General features: G+C 38.1%; 1 protein-coding gene across 1 annotated transcript; it reads left to right on the top strand.

The window, feature by feature from the left end:
* The first annotated feature begins 11,285 nt into the window (after nt 1-11,285).
* Nucleotides 11,286-15,377, top strand: LOC127986981 (SLAM family member 9-like). The gene is made up of 5 exons (XM_052589259.1): nt 11,286-11,619; nt 11,781-12,080; nt 14,474-14,599; nt 14,706-14,773; nt 15,187-15,377. The coding sequence occupies exons 1-5, from the start codon at nt 11,310-11,312 to the stop codon at nt 15,238-15,240; spliced, it is 858 nt and encodes a 285-aa protein (XP_052445219.1). The 5' UTR covers nt 11,286-11,309; the 3' UTR covers nt 15,241-15,377.
* Nucleotides 15,378-19,835: the final 4,458 nt, after the last annotated feature.

Below are 19,835 nucleotides of genomic sequence, written 5' to 3'. Positions count from 1 at the left end.
TGGTCCAGAATTCAGCTGCCCGTATAATTACTAGAACCTCCTCCATTGAGCATATGCTCTCAGATTCATCACAAATTCTAGTTTTAGGACACATCATTGTTTACTTTACATTTTGGTAGGATGGTCATCTCTGCATTTGCGCAGGCTTGAACATTGGTATATTTTTATTTACAAAGTTATTTTAGGAAAACTTCCAAAATATTTATATAGCAAATTTTTATCATTTCAAAGCTCCTACAATCTCAGGTCATATAACTGGTTACAGTTTAAAGTGCCGGCTATTAGAACAGAGGTTGGAAAGCTAAGCCTGTTATATTATGGCCCCTGGTCCTGGAATGAAGTGCAGACTAAACTTAAACTACAATCCTTCATCTCTTTAGGTGATTTTAAACATAGAATAAAAGAATTGGTCATTGCTAAGTGCAGATGTTTTGATAATTCCACTTCCACTTAAATTTATTATTAATATGATTTTATTAATGTTGTTTCTGTGAACAGTATTATATAGGGTATTAGGTAATACCTAATTGTTTATGCTGCTGTATTCTTTGTTGTATCTATTGATGATGTTGGTTTTGTCTGTGGTTTGTTATCTGTTTAATCCTGCTATCTGACCCTGTCTTGACTAGGTCTCACTTGTAAAAGAGGTTTTAACCTCAATGTGACTTTCCTAGTTAAATAAAGGTTAAAAAAATAATGCTGGTGAGCATCGAGGGCATGGAGGCGACCCTTGTCCAGCCTCCTGCGACTGAGGGTGAACTAAAACTGGTTTCTGAAAATTATGTAGAGGAATTAAAGGAAATTTTTCAAATGGACCTTATAGACTGGTTTAGTGAGGTATTACCCAAGTCTCCATTGTCTCCGCTGGTTCCGCCCAGCCCTGAATCTCTTGTGTCTCCGCTGGTTCCGCCCAGCCCTGAATCTCTTGTGTCTCCGCTGGTTCCGCCCAGCCCTGAATCTCTTGTGTCTCGGCTGGTTCCCCCCAGCTCTTAATCTCTTGTGTCTCCGCTGGTTCCCCCCAGCCCTGAATCTCCAGTGTCTCCGCTGGTTCAGTCCAGCCCTGAATCTCCTGTTTCTCCATTGGTTCCGCCCAGCCCTGAATCTCCTGTGTCTCCCCGCTGGTTCTGCCCAGCCCTGAATCACTTGTGTCTCTGCTGGTTCCCCCCAGCCCTGAATCTCCTGTGTCTCTGCTGGTTCTGCCCAGCCCTGAATCACCTGTGTCTCCCCACTGGTTCAGTCCAGCCCTGAATCTCTTCTCTCTGCTGGTTTAGTCCAGCCTTGAATCTCCTGTTTCTTCGCTGGTTCTGTCCAGCACTGATCCTCCTGTGTTTCCTCCCTGCCTCCCTCTCTCACCTCCTCCTAGACCAGCCAGTTCCTCAACCTCATCTCCGCTGGTGCCAGTCAGTCCCGCAGCTTACCCTTAGTCAGCGCCATCTAGACATGATGTTTCGCCACGGGACTTCCAGTCTCCAGCTCCGACTTGGCTTGAGGATTCCCTGTCTCGGCCTCCAGCCTCCGAGCCCTGGACTCCACCTCAGTCCTTCGACCCAGCGGCTCTGCCTTGGCTCTTAGCTCCCTCGTCTCCACCGTGGCCCGGCATCCCACCAGCTCCACCAGGTTCCCTTGTCCCTCCGGATCCACCTTGGTCAGTCGTCGACCATCCGCCAACTCGGGACTCCATTCCTCTGGCTTTGCCTCATCACTCCATCCCTCCGGCTCTGTCAGGCTCCTCCTTCCCTCCGGTTCCACCTCCATCCTCAGTCACTTCGGCTCCGCAGTGGTTTTCCAGGGCCCTGTCTCCGCCTTGGTCACATGAGCCTTCTGCTACGGATGCTCTGCTTCACCCTGGCTCTCTGTCTGCTTGGCTCCAACTTGGGCTCCTCATCCAACGGCACAGTCTCCGTCAGTCGAACCCCTGGTGTTGTCGGCCCCTCTTCCACCATGGCTCCTACCGCCGTCGACAACATCGTGGGTCAGCATCCTGGCTGGTCTTCTTTGACCTACATAAGCATGACACCTGAATCTTTTCACAATATTATTCATGGTAGATGGTGATACGCCACTTTTACAGTTACAACCAGTTGAATTTTACCAATTCAACTGGTTATTGTGGTTTCAAAACAGCTAAACTTGGATAGTTTATAATCTTTTTTTAATAATAAAAAAAATTAATTATGAACAATTTGTTGGAATTGAAAAAAAAAAAAAAAAAAAACTGTGATACACCCATTTGAAGTAGATACAGTCATGGCCCGAAAGTTTTGGCAATGATAAAATTTGTGTTTTGCAAAGGTTGCTGCTTCAGTATTTGTAAATTACTTTTCCACGTTTCTATGGTATACTGAGAAACAATGATAAGCATGTGTTTTAGAAGACTTTTATTGGTGCAATATATATAATTTATTTAATTTTATCTATATTTTAATAGTATTTATTTTCATTTAGGAAAGGTGAGTTTCAATGGCATTAGTGAAATATGCTCGGATAAGAAAAAAAATAAAATCCTGTACATTTCAATCCATTCTATTCATCCATGCTGAATCTGCTGAATAACTCGGCCTCAACTCAATGTAATCAACAAAACAATGTTCCACTGTACATTGTAAATTCATGCATTTTCTGTACTGCAGATTTAGATGTCATTTCAACGCTTTATGACTTTTCTAACTGCAACCACTGAATCTAATGAACTGCTTCAAGTTTTATAACCTTAGTGAAGAATGAATATACACCAACCTATTTTTTTCTTCAGTGTCTTCCTGTTTTATTCTGCAGGGATCTGGATCAGTCATGTTTTCGACTTTCTTCAATAAAGTGGGAAGAGCTTCACTAAAGGTGAATTGCTGTTTGGTTGGAGGAGCAAATCTGCCAAAATCAAAATCATATCAGTGATCAAATAAATGTTTAATTCACACACTAAGCATGTCTTTTGTGTTTTTCTATCCAACTAACAAAATGTAATGTTTGGCTATTTACTTTGTGTTAAAACAAATGTAAATATTTGAAGAATGTATCTTTTGTCTGAGGAATAATCTTAACATTATTATTTTTGACAGGGGACTCCTTAATTTTAGTTCTCCTAGACTTAACAGCTGCCTTCGACACCATTGATCATCAGGTGCTTCTATGGAGACTAAAATCTCTAGTGGGGTTAAATGGTTATGTCATGGAGTGGTTCAAATCTTACCTAACTGACCGCTACTTCTCAATAAAAATTGGAAACTACTCCTCTGCTGCGCGTCTCGAATTTGGCCTCCCTCAGGGTTCGATCTTATCCCCTCTGCTTTTCTCCCTCTATATGTTGCCGCTAGGATCGATTATGAGAAAGCATGGAGTTCAATATCATCTCTATGATGATGATACCCAAATCTACCTACCTATAAAAAGAGGCAATCCCCTTTCTGTCAGTTCGCTATTTTCCTGCCTCGACGAGATTAAAATCTGGCTGGCAAATAATTTTTTATCCCTTAACAACTCAAAGACAGAGGTTATTGTGTTTAACTCCTCAAATGTCTCCAAAATTGATACCTCTATTCTAGATGACCTGGCAGTTCACCAAACAAAATGTGTTAAAAATCTTGGTGTCTTGTTGGTCTGTCAGCTCACTCTAGACAAACACATCTCCTCAGTAGTTGCATCTAGTTTTTTCCAGCTCCGTCAGTTATCAAAAATCAAACACTCATTGCCTGTTAGCTCACTCGAGACAGTAGTCCACGCCTTTATTGTTTCACGGCTGGACTACTGTAATTCTTTATATAGCGGTATTTCAAAAATGCAACTAGATCGGCTTCAATTAGTCCAAAATGCTGCCGCGAAATTTCTAAAAAATGGCCGTAAATATGACCACTCCACCCCTCTACTCCGAGCCCTTCACTGGTAACCGATTCAGTACCGAGTAAATTTTAAAATAATTTTATTCGTCTACAAATGTGTGCACGATCTGGCCCCAAGCTATCTATCTGAACTCATCTCCCCATACAACCCCACTCGAGAGCTCCGCTCTGGAAATCAAAAGCTGCTCAAGATCCCCTCATTCAGACTCAAACGCAGAGGTGACAGAGCATTCTCTATCCCAGGCCCGAGATTGTGGAACAACCTACCAAGCCACATCAGAACTGCTCCTTCCCTAGATATTTTTAAATCTCTTTTAAAAACCCATCTGTTCTCCCTTGCCTTTTTGGATTGACAGGGATAGTTTTTATTACGTTCATTAGTTACAGGTAGTCGTGTGTGAAAACATAATATTTGTGATAAAGTGCTAGACATACTGTCTACTGGATTGTAAATTTTCACACTTGGTGTCTTTAAATATTATGTACCATCAAATGCTCAATGGAAGCTATACATTATTTTACTTGGACTGGCATGTAACATGTTCTAGTGTTGTCAATTCTATCTGCTTTATTTTATCTCTATATGTCATGCATTTTATTTTGTACAGCACTTTGGTCAGTCGGGTGACTGTGTTAAATGGCGCTTTATAAATAAACGAACTTGAACTTGAACTTGACATGAAGAGGCTTTTAGTGACACTCCCTTTTAATAAGTATTATCAGGGAGTTCAGTTCTGTTTCATTAACCACAATTAAACAACTACCACACAGCAGCATTTGTACATGTGAAAGTGCATATTTCAATTCACAACTTAAGTCATTGCATTAAAAAATTATAAATAAATAAATAAAATTATTAACTTTTTTTTCATCCTAGGGACAGAAACGGCTCTTTATTTAAAATGAAATAGAACAACAAAACAATATTTTAAAATAAAAAAATTCAAAACATTTGAGATGATGTAAATCCACACGTCAACAAAATATATAACACTGTTCTCGTGATTTTAGAATATTTTAATTGAAAAAAAATCTTACATACTGTGCCTTTAAGTGGCAGTTTACAGGTGATCTTAAGACATTACCATAAAGGGAAAATACTGCTCTGAAATAGCAGAGATGATCCTAAATCAACCCTTATGATAATTTGAAGAAGCCTGACTGCAATTTAAGTGTTTGCTGTAAAGACTGATTATTTGAGTCAGGAAAATTATCTCATATGTCATATTATGTCATGGATATCATTCCTACTTTGACATAATCGCTTCAAAACATCGAAAAGACGATCCACACCAACCTATAAAAACAATCAAATCCGCTAATGTTTCAGTGATTTTCACATTAGCTTCTTCCTTACACTGCCGCTAAGATAATGTTTATTTCGGTCACCAGAAAAGACACTCAAATCACGGCAATGAGACCAATACTGTTATAAATCAGTGCATATTCAAAACACCGTTGACTCACTTTACTGTGGGGCAGATTCAGCGACGTCTGCAACTAAAAACGGAAAAAAATGTGCTTTGTCTGTTCATTTACACTATAACAGCAGTCGGCGTTTTGGGAGCCTAAAAAATGCAAGCTCTTGAAAACGGGTTTCAAAGCACAAGTAAAATGTCCCGTTATCAGTTCCTTTAAAATAAAAAAAATGTGAATTTTGTAAACCGTGACATCTTCTTCTTCTTTGGTGTTTTACGTCAGCTGGCATTCATAACGCTGCTTTACTGCCACCTGCTGTTTTCACTTCCCCTTAGTACTCAAGAATACAAATGTGATCCTGGACTACAATACGGAAGTTCTAAGCGGCAATGCATTATAATATTTTTCCTTTTTGTTTTCTCGTTATAACGACTTAATTTTCTCATTATCTCGACATAACAAAGTTCGTTTTCTCGTTATAACGACTTATTTTTCTCGTTATCTCGACATAATGAAAGTTTGTTTTCTCGTTATAACGACATGACAGTTTTACTGTTGCTATAGTAACGAACTCAACTTTGACAGGCATCTGATGGACAACCATGCAGGCACTCTTACTGTAGCCTATATTTCAGCAAATATTGCTTCGCCTAGGTAATAACGTCTACAATACTGTATATAAATAAAGGCTGATCAATCACTGTTGATTTTTCCAGAGACAGTACAACTAACGTTTTGTTTTTGTAATTAACATGTTTAAATGGCAACACCGCGCCATTAAAGCTACTTGGATTAAACTCACTTTTCATTTTCCCTTTATTTGAAATAAAATTATAATTTGTAATTTGTAGTAGTCATTATATGATGTGGCAGATATCATGTGTGGTACAAGCTTCTGTTTGAAAAGAGCGTTCATTTGTACGTGTAGTGTATGTGTGTGTAGAAAAAACGATTACAACATTATAGAACAAAACTGAATTAAATTAGCTCATGGATTTTACATATACATCACATTTCTCATCAATATGGTTAACAATAAAGATTAGTAATAAGGAAAAGAAGCACATCAGCCTACATCGTTACATCCCGTCCTACTGTAGATAAACAGAATACAGTGATGTCAACCTTGGTTTTGATAAGCAGTTATTTTATGCAACAGAACGCGTTGGTGAAACTCATGCATCTAGCAGGAACTTAATACACAAAATATTCATTTTGATTCAAGCATTTAACATTTTTGAATTAATTAAATGTCAGTAATGAACAAGACTGCAAAAATTGTAGCGATCACGAGGAAGGTCCACGTACAGTAAAGTGGACAGTGTACAACACCCCATCAGTTATATTCAGGTCTATAGTGTCACCTGCTGGCGCAGTTTTGTAACTTCTTAGAGAAAACTAAGTCGTTATAACGAGAAAACGAACTTCGTTATGTCGAGAAAAAACGAGAAAATTAAGTCGTTATAACGAGAAAACAAAAAGAAAAAAATATATAATACATGGCCACTTAGAACTTCCGTACTACAAAGCCAGTCACAAAGGTATTTTTTTCCCCCTTTAACTTAAGATGTATCATCTGAAAGTTGGATAAATAAGCTTTCCATTGACGTATGGTTTGTTATGATCAGAGTATATTTCGCCAAGATACAACTATTTGAACATCTGGAATCCGAGGGAGCAAAACATTTAAATATTGAGAAAGTCATCTTTAAGTTGTCCTTATCAATCAAAAATTAAAATTAAAATTTGATATATTTACGGTGGGAAATTTACAAAATATCTTCATGGAAAATGGTATACTTAATAGTCTAATGATTTTTGGCATTAAAAAAATCAATAATTTTGACCCAAACTGTGTATTGTTGTCTATTGCTTCAAATATATGCTACTCAGGCTATGACTGGTTTTCTTGGTCCAGGGTCACAAATGTCCTTCCTTTGTCACCACTTACACACTCTACTGTACTTTTTAGATTATACCATATCTCCCCAGGCCTCTGTTGTCTGAATCTGTGATCCAATTGGGTGTCTTTGTTCTGGTGGGCGTGGTAGGCTGCTGTTGCTGCAGTAGTTATAAGATCACATCTACTTGCAGTTAACTTCAGTAAGACATGACATAAAAAGACAGCAGGGGGAGATGTTTTCCAATCTACCAAAAAGGGTACCAGCACAGTCAAGGCCCAGAAACATAGTTGACAAGTGACATGACCACTGATGTCACATGGACCATTGTACATCATTTTGTGACATCACACACCTGCCCAATGATGAAACCAATGATATCACACAGATGAAATTCCATGGAGATCGAAACTAAGGTTTGAAGATGCATTATCGTATAACTATGCCAATCATTGTAAATAGCTGACTACCGTGATCTTAAATGGAGATGGGAGAAACTTACAGAAGGACAAACAACACTGCGACACTCCACCAATGGGCTTGATGGCAATGTGACCAAACGCAAGCTTCTCCTCAGTAAAGATACATGAGAACCTGAATGGAATTTACAAAAAATACACCTGAATAACTGTCAGACTACAAAAAAAAAAAAAAGCTTCTCTGGTCTGATGAACCTCAACTCCTTATTTATATCTGAGGAAAACAAAGCACCGTTGATCACCGTCATAATACCATCCTAACGGTGAAGCATGGAGGTGGCAGCATCATGCAGTGATGTGTTTCTCAGAGGTAGAGACTGGGAAAGTGGCAAAAAAACAAAACACGGGGGGATTTAAAGCAGTTTAACCTAATAACGCAACATAACAATGTGTGAAAAAGAAAATGAAGGGGTATGAAGACTTTGTACAGGAACTGTAAATTCAATTACATTCTTCAATTTGTTGAAGATATTCAACAAATTGAATTTTTATAAACAAAAGGTCTACAAAAGCTGAAGGAAATGTATATATTTTTCATCACACACACACACACACACACACACACACACACACACACATATATATATATATATATATATATATATATATATATATATATATATACACTGTAAAAAAAAAAGCGTCAACTTAAAAAAATAAGGCAACTTATCGCAAGCGCTTTTTTGAGTAAACTTAACAAACGGGGACTAAAGTCCACCCAACTTAAAATAACTTAATATCACAAGTTGTCACAACATAAATAGTCATATTAACCTAAAAAATATCAGAACAAAATGCACGCACACAGAAGCGTTCATCATTTATGCTGCAGTGCCCAGGGAGCAGTTGGGGGTTCAATGCCTTGCTCAAAGGCACCTCAGTCGTGTTATTGCCAGCCTGAGTTTCAAACCCACAACCGGGTTAGGAGTCAAACTCTCTACACTAGGCCACGACTTTATATTATTCAAGTATAGTAAAATAATAAATAAAAGACCATAACACAGGTCAAATAACTTTTTTTTATTATTGAAAGTTTGTGTCCAAAGCACAAGGACATACCGAGTCTTGTATATTAACTTTTTTACTCAATGCATTTTACACTGAACTAAACACATGGTACATAATGCATTAAATAAATCCAGTGTTAATTATACCTTAATACGTTGGCAGTCTTGTGGCATGAAGTCGCATGTATTTAACATTTTTTTTGTTTTTAAATGAACTATTATGTGAAATGTACTATATTGTGTATTTTAACATCAACCTAATCCACTGAGCAAAGTTACGTCCATTGGACGTCTTTTTATGTCTTTGCAGACGTTGAAAAGACGTCCACTGAGGAGACAGAATGTTTTTATGACGTCTTTATTTTATTTTATGACTTCTGTACGTCTGATATAGACATTCACAGATCCTCCTTACAAGGTTCTGTGACTTTATTTCTGTCAGACATCTAGAGAAGCTCTTATTGAGAATTAACAGAAGTTTAAATGTTGATACTTGATTCATTTGAAGTCACTATTGTGGTGGAAAGTGTCTGGTTTAGTTGGGATCTTGGTCCAGTTACTTCTTGTGTTAGCTTGTCTCTTGCTGCTGTAATGCTGTATTTTAAAACACTGTTATAGTGAAAATATCTCAGTGGTAAATCATTTACCACTCGTATGTGAAAATACCTGAAAGTGTGAAGTGTGTTTGCGGCCAAATGTGCATTTCACAAAATAGAAAATATTTGCATGGCATGTTCACTTTGAGCAAAGACAAGAGGTTGTAGTTCACAGAGAATGTTTTCCATATAAACTCTTGGAAAATAAACTCGTTAGACAACTTTGCACTCCATATCCAGCTCTGAGATCTAAAATGATTGATTGTGTATTATAGCATTTGTGGTGGCTGGTATTCACAAGTAGTAGCATGCAATGTACACACCCACCCACACACATTTTATTCAGTTCACTGCTGTGTTCAGTTGTGAATGTGAGTGCTGTGACTCTCTCCTGTTACAAAGGAAACAGTTTATTGTCCAGCATCAGTGTGTCTGATCTCAGCATCAGTCTCTCTCTACCTCTGGAGGTGGAATATCAGGAGAACAACATCTACAGCTGTGTGATCAACAATCCCATCACAAACCAGACCACACATCTGGAAATTAGTCAACTTTGTCAGCCAAATTCAGGTATGTCGGTATTTGGGACTTTTACACTGGGTGCATTTACTGTGACGAGTAGCATGCAATGTACCCACACACACTTTATTACATGCACACCAACAAAACCCTAACAGGAATGCTGTTTTCTAACTTTATTTTCTTCAAACACGTGCGCAAAACAAGCTTGTTCGCTTTAATCGCGTAATAAAAACGGCATTCGCGTTGATAAGATGTGTCAGCGCCATTTTCCTCAGAAACCTTGGAATAAAACGCAGGACTTCGAAAAACAAACAAACAATCACAGCAAACGCAAAGGATGATTGTGTATAAGCAAGCATTTTCTGCGCTTCCATTAAACGTAGGCTATTAAATGAAAAAAAGTAGAGGCAAGTAGTCTGGCTATGTGGTAGTCCTACCTATTTATTTTTTCTCGGACTAACACTGCCAACCCACATCACCGGAGCTGCAACAGCAATGACGCCGCCTTTTAGATTTCGTCTGTATGTGAAGAGATCGACGTACACATAATATAATTCTCAGAAATGTCTCGGTTTATGCTTTCAGATTATTCTGGCTTTTAACGAATATGGTGTTTCGTGCATTTTTCTGTTTATGTCTGTGGCTTTTGGGAGGTAAGTAATGTTTTAATTGCTTCAGTTATTCCTATAGACTATACAATCAAACTCCAGTATGTTCTAACAGTTTGAAGCTTGTTAAACTAAAACGTCATCTTTGTTTAATTTTCGCCTTTAGGGAATGAACACTTAGATCCAGGAATGTTAAAATAATAAATCGAATGTGCAGTTTACAGCACTTTAAAAGATGTAGCCTACACTTTGCCAAAATGTATTAAACTTAATCTACAGCCTACATGCAATTTAATGACTTAAGTTTTTAGCCCAAAATTGTCATTTGCTTTCCACCATGTGTTTCCAAACCTGTAAGACTTGTGTGTGGAATAGCTGGCAAAAAAAAAAGGTATTTAGCTGTTTCCTCTTTTTTAAAACACTCACAAAAGTGGGAAATACAGTATAGCACCAAAGAGAATAAACGCATATTTGCCAACTGGTGAAAAGCATAATTTCTTCACCTGTATGTCTTTCATGTTCTTTATCTGCGGAACACAAAGAAGATATTCTGAAGAACAGTGAGGTCCAAACAACAATTGACTTTCACTGTATTGACAAAGAAAACACAGAATATCTTCTCTTGTGATCCACAGATGGAAATCAGTCACAGGTTTGGAATGACATGAGGGTGAGTAAATGATGGAAGAAACTACATTTTAGGAGAACTGTCCCTATCCCAGCATTTCTTTATGATGCTGTTTATTGTATAAACCAGTTGTGTAAAAATGAAGTGTGATTCTTTTATTTTTTCATACTTGTAAATACTCACGTTAAAGAAATTGTAATGAAGTTTTATTTTTGTTTTCGAATAAACTCTGAAAGATATCTGAGGTGATAATCTGTGACTGTTTTGTCGACTCTTTTCTTCAGGTGTGTCTGATGTTTATTCAGATGAAACAGTGATGATATCAGTGATGGAGGGAGATTCTGTCACTTTAAACACTGATGTTACTGAAATACAGCAAGATGATCTGATACTGTGGTCATTTAGATTTAACAGTTCAGAGACTCGTATCGCTGAAATCTATAAACAGATTGTCTCTGTGTATGATAATAAAGAGAATAATGAGAGATTCAGAGACAGACTGAAGATAGATGAGCAGACAGGATCTCTGACCATCACAAACATCAACAAATTACACTCTGGACTTTATAAACTAAAGATCATCAGTGGACAGATGAAATACTTCAGCTTCAGTATCGCTGTCTATGGTGAGTAAACTGAAGAAATCATATTGAAAAGAGTTTTTTAAATTTTAAATTAAATGTAAAACTGACCATCTGGAAGCACATTGTTATTGATCTGTGATGATTGACTATCACATCGCTACCAATAATGGACTGTTCCTGTTTTTCTTTCATGTTTTTTTTAGGCATTCTGCCTGTTCCTGTCATTATCAGAGACGCTTCTCAACATTTTTCACCTGAATCATCAGGTCAGAATTGTTCACTGCTGTGTTCAGTTGTGAATGTGAGTGCTGTGACTCTCTCCTGGTACAAAGGAAACAGTTTATTGTCCAGCATCAGTGTGTCTGATCTCAGCATCAGTCTCTCTCTACCTCTGGAGGTGGAATATCAGGAGAACAACATCTACAGCTGTGTGATCAACAATCCCATCACAAACCAGACTCAACACAACATCAACATCACTCAACTCTGTCAGCCAGATTCAGGTATGTGAGTATTTGGGTGCATTTACTGTGACGAGTTGCTTTCACTTTCACCTAATAACTCCCTTAGAGTCTATAATTGGACTGTTTGACAGTTAATAATGTCATGCTGGTTTATCAGTCGAATGTATTAATGAGATTGAGATGTTGAGTTGAATTTACAACGGCTCACCCATATTAAGCATTTTGACAAATAACACCTTTTCAGGTGTGTGTGTGTGTGTGCTCTTAATATTGGGTTTCCAAGCACATTATATAAAGGTTATATTCCTAGCTATATAAATGATATAAATGAAACTTCACAGATAGAGTGTGTATGAGCATTAGCATCTCAGCTAACACGGAACATTCACTAATTTTCTTTAAAGGGTAAGATAGATGTTATGATAAAATGTTTTTTAAATAACATTTTTGGAACATTCAAATACAATTAGTACCATTTGATATTTATTCCTATGCTGTTGAACTTGAGAGAATATTCTTAGAACAATGTTCTTTAAATGTTTTCATGATGTCTTTACTAAAGGTTATGGTTATGGTTGAGTGAACACATTCTAAGAAATACATTTTGGGAATATTCATTTTATTCTTGATGAATGTTATCATTAACCTTCTTGGAATATAAAATATAATAAAGTAAGAACAATATGCTGTTATTGATACCCTTCAAGATCTCCTGGAAAGAGCTGTGGGAGATGGAGGCATTCAGGGCAAGCTTTACCATCAGGGCTGCCTAAGATGTCCTTCCTTCTCCCGCAAACCTAAAACAATGGTATGCCGAAGACCCCACATGCCCTTTATGCCCAAGTCTAGCAACGCTGAAGCACATCTTAGTGGGATGCAAGACCAGCCTCACACAAGGCCGTTACACCTGGCGGCACAACCAGGTGCTAAAGTGTCTTGCAGCAGTGTTAGAAAGCCGACGGACAAGTGTGAATGCCCTTCCTCCCCCGTCACCCCAGTGGCATCCAACACCATTTGTTTTTCGGGAGGGTGAGGGTCAAGCCAACCTCACCACCATAAGATCAGACTCTGGTCAGCTGGGCAGAGCATGTGACTGGAAGTTGCTGGCAGACTTGAGCAAGAAACTCTGCTTCCCAGCTGAAATCACAGCCACCAACCTGCGACCAGACCTTGTTCTGTGGTCAGCTTCACTCAAGCTTGTTTACATCATCGAGCTCACCGTGCCCTGGGAGGGTGCAGTGGAGGAGGCTTATGAACGCAAAAGGTTGAGGTACGCCGAACTTGCAACCGATGCGCAACAACAAGCCTGGAATGTGAAATTACGCCCAGTGGAAATAGGCTGCAGAGGGTTCGTAGCCACCTCAACATCCAGGCTACTCAGGGAGATGGGAGTGCGAGGAGAGGCCCACCGACAGGCAGTCAAAGACCTCTCTGCGGCTGCAGAAAAGGGAAGCCAGTGGCTATGGGTAAAGAGAAAAGACTCCTCCTGGGTCTTCAAAGCGCTTTTCACACTGCACGTCGGACCCGCAATATTCCCGTAACATTGCCTGGTCGCCTTCTGTGTGAAAGCAACCACGTCCCGAAATTGATTACCGAATCGAACCCGGGTTGGGGACATAGTAACATTGCGGTAATCGATCCGGAACGACCGCTGTGTGAACAAAAGCCAGATCTAATTCCATATCGAAGTGATGACGTGCGTTATCGTGCGACTTTTTTACCGGCTGTTTTGAAGGAAGATCAACGTTCGCGACGAAAACACATGTGCAAACTGTAATGAAGCAGAGATCAGTTAGTTCCTCACTTTCAGCACTGATGCCGAGATCGTTTGCTTCAGTGAAAGTATAATGTGCCAAGCGTTGTCGACTCGTACATTACACGTCACGCGCTGATGTCACGTGTCGTTACGGGATCTTCAAGGGTTGTGTGTGAAAGCACGCACATATACCGGGTCATCACTGGCAGTGTGAAAGTGCCAAATCTAGCGACCAGGGAACAATTACAGGAACACTTTACCCCTGTATTTGCCGGAATGGCAGTGTGAAAGGGGCTCAAGTGAGTTGATGGCACCTAGGGAGTGAACCTGGGACGCTGGGATTCACTGCTGAACCCTCTGGAGGTGTCGTGGGCCTATCAGCGAAACACCAAGGAAGGAGGGTGCCCACTTGACAACCCAAAGGGTGCCATCACTCAATCGACTATCCCACGGAGTCTCATCGGAGCCTCAAGAATGCATTAAGGGATATCAACATCAAGTCCTATACAACAGATCCAACACAAATTTTTCAAATATACATTTCTTAGCTGGGAAATTGCTTTATTCAATTTAGAGGAGTACACATGAGCAAGATGTGGAATTATGTTTTTTTTTTTTTTGTTCATCTCTGTCTCTTGAATTAGTCTAATGACTGTTTGTGTTTCATCCATTACAGAATCCAACCAGACTACTCTTCTTCTAGTTGTGTTGCTCTTGGTCTTGCTGCTGTTAGTGATCTCAGCTGTAGTTGTGATGATGATGATCTGTCGACGAAGAAAATACACACGAGCTAAACAAGAGGGTAAGTATTACATACAACTAAATATATAGAAGTGTCAAAAAATCTTGGAAACACAATATCGGTTTCTTAAACTTTTTTTATTATTTTATACATTTTTATCAAACAGCTCAGAGTAATGAGGAGGAGGTTGATTATACTGAAGCAACATTCATTAAACATGAAGATCAGGATACGGTAAGATATGTTTGCTAACCTCTGCTCTAAAACTCTTTGCTTGTAGAAATCTTGCTAAGTTGCTGTAGTTTGTTTATATACATGATGTTATATCTTTTAACATTCAGACATTATACACAGTATTTGAAAATCTGGATTTAATGGTTCTTAATTTGCTTTTGCTGGCTTGTTTTCTTTTGTCACAAAGCTCCTATGAATAGACTCTGAATCCTATGAGACACTTCTCTAACTATGTTAACGGTCTTTGTGGGAATAAAAATAACCATAAAATGTCACATAGTGTGTTTTTTTTCATTGATTGTTATTATTTGTGTATTAATTGTCATTTTCATATTCGGACTGTGCTTTAAGCATGTGTATTATCATTATTGTGCTCATCTCTCTCTTGATTTCCTCATGTGTGTCTCTAACAGAGGGCTAACGGACACGATCAGACGGTGTATTCAGAAGTTGTTTTGAGAAGATGATCGTGTGGACTGTATGCCTCTTCTACCGGTGCAGAGCATGTTGAGGTGTATTTCAGTGTAGCAAAGCTCAAAACCCCAGTTAAACTGCAAATGCACTGGTTCTAGCTACACATGACTGAATTTCAGAATATATTTTTTTAAACTTTATTAAGAAAGACCACGTCACATTTCAGGGATTGTAATTTACTTGTACACAAATACATAAAGGTCAGATGTGTTCAGTACTGTAGGATGCTTGTATAATCGCTGTGCTCGTGGCTCCCTCTGCTGACTCTCTGTCAGACTAAAATGCTAAAATGGGTTTGACTTTCTGCTGGTAGATAACCATCTGTGGGACAAAAAGCTACATTGTCTTTAAAAATTTTTTTTTTTAAATATTTGTAATTTATTGTTGCCTTCCGATATTTCTAAAATATCAGTTCAATAATATAATATCAGGTTCTCTAAATTATCTGTCATTATGTTGTAATCTGTGTAAAATTTGCACATTAAATATTGTAATCAGCAAGCAATAATTTTCTATGTGCATTCGGAGGGAGTGAGTGCTCCAGTAGCCTACATGTGATGCATTTACTCATAAGATGTTTTTATTTTCTGTAGAAAGTTCTTGCAATGTAAATGAAAACACAGAAAATAATGTTTTGCAATAGTTATCAGTATTAATTATGTCTGTGTAATGTGGTTCATTTATGGACACTGAATGAAGCTCTTGACAAAATCTCAGTAACATCTGAATATCTCCAGTTTTAGAGTCAATCTAAGCTGACAAACCCAGGTCATGTGATTTAAAGGGACTGATGAATCGAGTTTTATCTTTATTCAAATTGTTTGAATGTAATTTTAGTCTATATAAATGCTTATATCTTTTTTTGCCTTGCTTAAATTCTTTACTTGAAATGTTTGAAGGCTGTTGAAGTGATTTGTCTGTTACGATATTAAACATTTTCTCTGCACTGATTATTTGTCTCTTTATGCCACAATAAAGCTCTGATGTTATTCATGGAAAACTGATGCACTTTTTTTATTCTGTTTTTATGAATCCCAGGATCAAATGTTGTTTTCAGTCATAAGATTGAATTCTGTTGTTCGTCTGTCACATTACTGACAGTTTGGTTAAAGCTAAAGCCTGTGGTTTCACTGGATGTATTTGTAAGTTTGATATGGGGAAGAGCATTTCATGTGTGAAAGCTTAACATCATAACCTTAACATCATGAATACTGATTGAACAATTTAATCATGAATAAACCTTATTATAGTTTGACATAACACAACTGAATTGCAATGTCTGTTTTTAAAGACGTTGGTGGAAGATGCTAAACTCTTACTGAGGTCAGTGCGTCAGGGGTCTGATCTCGGTGCGTCTGGTTATTTTTCTGGGTAAATGCACAAAGCAGAATTCAGTGTGAGTGTGGGTGTTAAATATGTGGTTTTGTCACATCCACAAGTGAACGTTATGATGAAAACAGCAGTGTGTGAACAACCAGCGTGAAGCTCAGGTGATCTAAAGTGATTTTCTAATTAAAGGGACAGTTCACCTAACAATGACAATTACAGCAGGATTTACTCAACCTCAAGCATCCTAGAAATATATGACCAATGTAATATATGTAAATATATATATAATGCCATGACCAAAGAGAGAGAAAAAACATATTTAACAACTAATGAAATGATGACAGATTTAGGGGTGAAGTCAAGTTAACTGCATTTTTTCCCAGTGATTTCCCCGAATTCACCCACATTTTTTTATATTAATTGTGATATATTATTCTTATTTTTTAATTAGACTGAATTAAGCTGGATGGTTACATCACCGTTTTCTACAGAACTGCTTTATAAATGAACTGAACTCATTTCATAATTGATGAACTTCACACAGTTATTAAACTGAAGTGAATCAACCATGAACAGTCCTCAATCCATCCTTCAATCAGATCTCAAGCCCAGCAACCAGTGTGAAGTCTGCACTTACAGGGAAATATTTTCTGTCATCATTTATTCACCCTCATGTCATTCATGTGACGTTCTTCTTCTGCGAAACACAAAAGCAGACATTTAGAATTTTATTTTGACAAAGAAAACAGAATATTTGTTTAATTGAAGAAAGTCAGTCACTGTTTTGGAACAAAATGCGGGTGTGTAACTGTAAATATATAAGTAAATAAATGCACATTATCATTGTGTATAAGCAAATGTTTTCTTCTTCTTCTCCTTCTCCTGGAGGTAAAAAGGTATGTTCAATTCAATTCAAGTTTATTTGTATAGCACTTTTTACGATACAAATCATTACAAAGTAACTTTACAGAAAAATTAAGTTTCTACAATATTTAGTAGTAGCTTATAAGTGGTCTGTGTGTGGAAGGCTATTTAATATTTTTTTCGGACTGAAACTGTTGACCCACAGTCAGTGAAAGAGCATCAGCAAACGAGACGCTTCCTCTTTGAAGAAGGTTTCTGAAACGTGAAGAGCTTTTTGATTGTTCTTTTCAGACATGTGGCGGGTGTTTCATGCATTTTTCTGTTTTTGTTTATTAAGTTATATATTTTTACAGGTATATTTCTTGTAATACAGGCAGACTATTCCAGTATATTCTAACAGTCTATATTCTAACTTCATCTTTTTTTGCATAGGGTTTAAAAACTTTAATCCTGGAATATTAAAGGACCAGTTCACACTGAATTAAATTTAAACCTTAATGTATATATATATATATACACTGTTAGAAATGTCTGTAAATTTAACAGTATTTAACTGTAAAATGAACTGTATTTTACTGTAGGACAGTTTTCCAGCATATTACTGTATTTTAAAGTTACATTTTGGGGAATACCCTCTTGGCGACACTAAATTACAGTATTTTTAATTTACTGTAAATCTAAATACAGTAAAGAAAAAATGAGCGTGAAACCTGACCAATCACAGATCAAGTTTTATTTCCCACTTGGAGAAAGAAGAAAACAAGACACACAGATGCGAAAAGAACCAGTCAGATGCAAAGGTGGGTACAAATATTACTTCTTTTACTTTAAATATATTATATCTTTGGTTTAACTAAAACAAAAATATAAATAAAAAAACGCTGCCACTGAACGGCGCGCAGTCACCTCACATTTATGCTGTGAAGAGAGCTAGAGAGAGTTGTGGTGACACTGTGCAAACATTCATATTTCTTTCCTTTCTTTCCCTTTTCTGAACGTTTCACCGTCAAAATATGGACATTAACGGGTCTCTGCCTTGGGTTTGACCACTCCAGAAGCTGGTGAGTGTTCATGTGAACTGTTAGCCGAACAACAAAGCTTTCGTGGATTTAGCTTAAAGTCAGTCGGATTTTTCCCGCTATTATCGCTTGCTGTTAACTGATTACCCCATATAAATGCACGTCGTGCTTGTAGTGCTAGAGTAAAACCCGCAATGTTCGTGTCGTGTGCAAACACTGGCGTCTCTGTGGAGACATTATACGCCTTTATTAATCATGCCAAAGGGCATAAAAACACGGCGAATTTAAGGTTTTCGTGTGCAGTTCCTGAATGCTCATACACTTTCCAAAGCCTCTCCGCCCCTCAGTCTCACATTTAACGTTACCGCAAACACATAAAGTTAAGGAAACTAAACAACCAAGAGAAAAATATGTCTACTTCAAATGTAACATTTGTTCTGTACATCAGCATCGGGAGAATAACATAATCTCGTTCTCGAAAATGCGCCGCAAATGGCACAGAACATAATGGAAATGTTTTCAGGGGACCCCAGTAAGTGACGAACCCGACTGTGTACATCCAATGCGCGATCAACGGCTGTCCGAATTCACCAGGGGGCAAGGAACTCGACCGGAAGTTGAAGTCGGGTGGGGGCTGCCATCTTTTGGCAGAACTTCACTTGCGTTAGCATTCCCATTGACTCCCATTCATTTTGACGCCACTTTGACAGCGAGTAACTTTACATCTGAGGTGTTTAAAGACTCCGTTTGTCCATTATTTATTTCTAAAGATACACGACAATGTATAAAGGGCTCCATTACCTTCTATGTTACATTATGGCCCCGTATAAACAGTTTTTGTAAAAAATAGGCTAACGATTGCGTCATAACCACTCGGCTCGCTGTCGCATTACCGTACAGACAGGACGAGAAGCTCGCAGGCAATTAACTTAATATGGCGTACTGGCGTTACATTTTAAAATACTATACAAAATAATTAATCAGAATACTTACTCCTGCTCACTCATGCCAACGAACTCCCCGCTCAAGCTCGCCGTCTCTGCAAGATTAACGATGGCAGTTTGCACGCACAGCTACTAGAAGATTTACATCTGTCAGACAGGTTGCTGACGTCGTCAAGCTTCGTTTGAGTCTGCGCGTCAGAAAGGGAAGTGCTAAAAAACGCTAAAAATGGGCTTCACTTGTCTCAATTGAGTTCCAATGGGGTCGCTGTGTCCATTTCTTTTACTGTCTATGGAATTCACTCACTCGTTTTCATTCACAGCTTCAAGTGAACCGTATTAGTGGACTAATGTAGAAATGAGTGAATGAGTGTTAAGGGGGCGATTTCGGATTTAGCCAACGTAATTTCCTCATTATTTTAACCTGGGATGTTC

This window comes from Carassius gibelio, chromosome B22 (genome assembly GCF_023724105.1).
Source record: "Carassius gibelio isolate Cgi1373 ecotype wild population from Czech Republic chromosome B22, carGib1.2-hapl.c, whole genome shotgun sequence".
NCBI classification, from domain to species: Eukaryota; Metazoa; Chordata; class Actinopteri; order Cypriniformes; family Cyprinidae; genus Carassius; species Carassius gibelio.
Note: the sequence above shows the minus strand (reverse complement) of the source record. Positions and strands in the feature narration are given on the sequence as shown.

Coding starts and splice junctions, on each gene's coding strand:
- LOC127986981 (XM_052589259.1), top strand. CDS start 11,310: ATGATATCAGTGATGGAGGGAGATTCTGTCACTTTAAACACTGATGTT. Junction 14,600..14,705: donor CACACGAGCTAAACAAGAGG/GTAAGTATTACA, acceptor TTTATCAAACAG/CTCAGAGTAATGAGGAGGAG. Junction 14,774..15,186: donor AACATGAAGATCAGGATACG/GTAAGATATGTT, acceptor TGTCTCTAACAG/AGGGCTAACGGACACGATCA.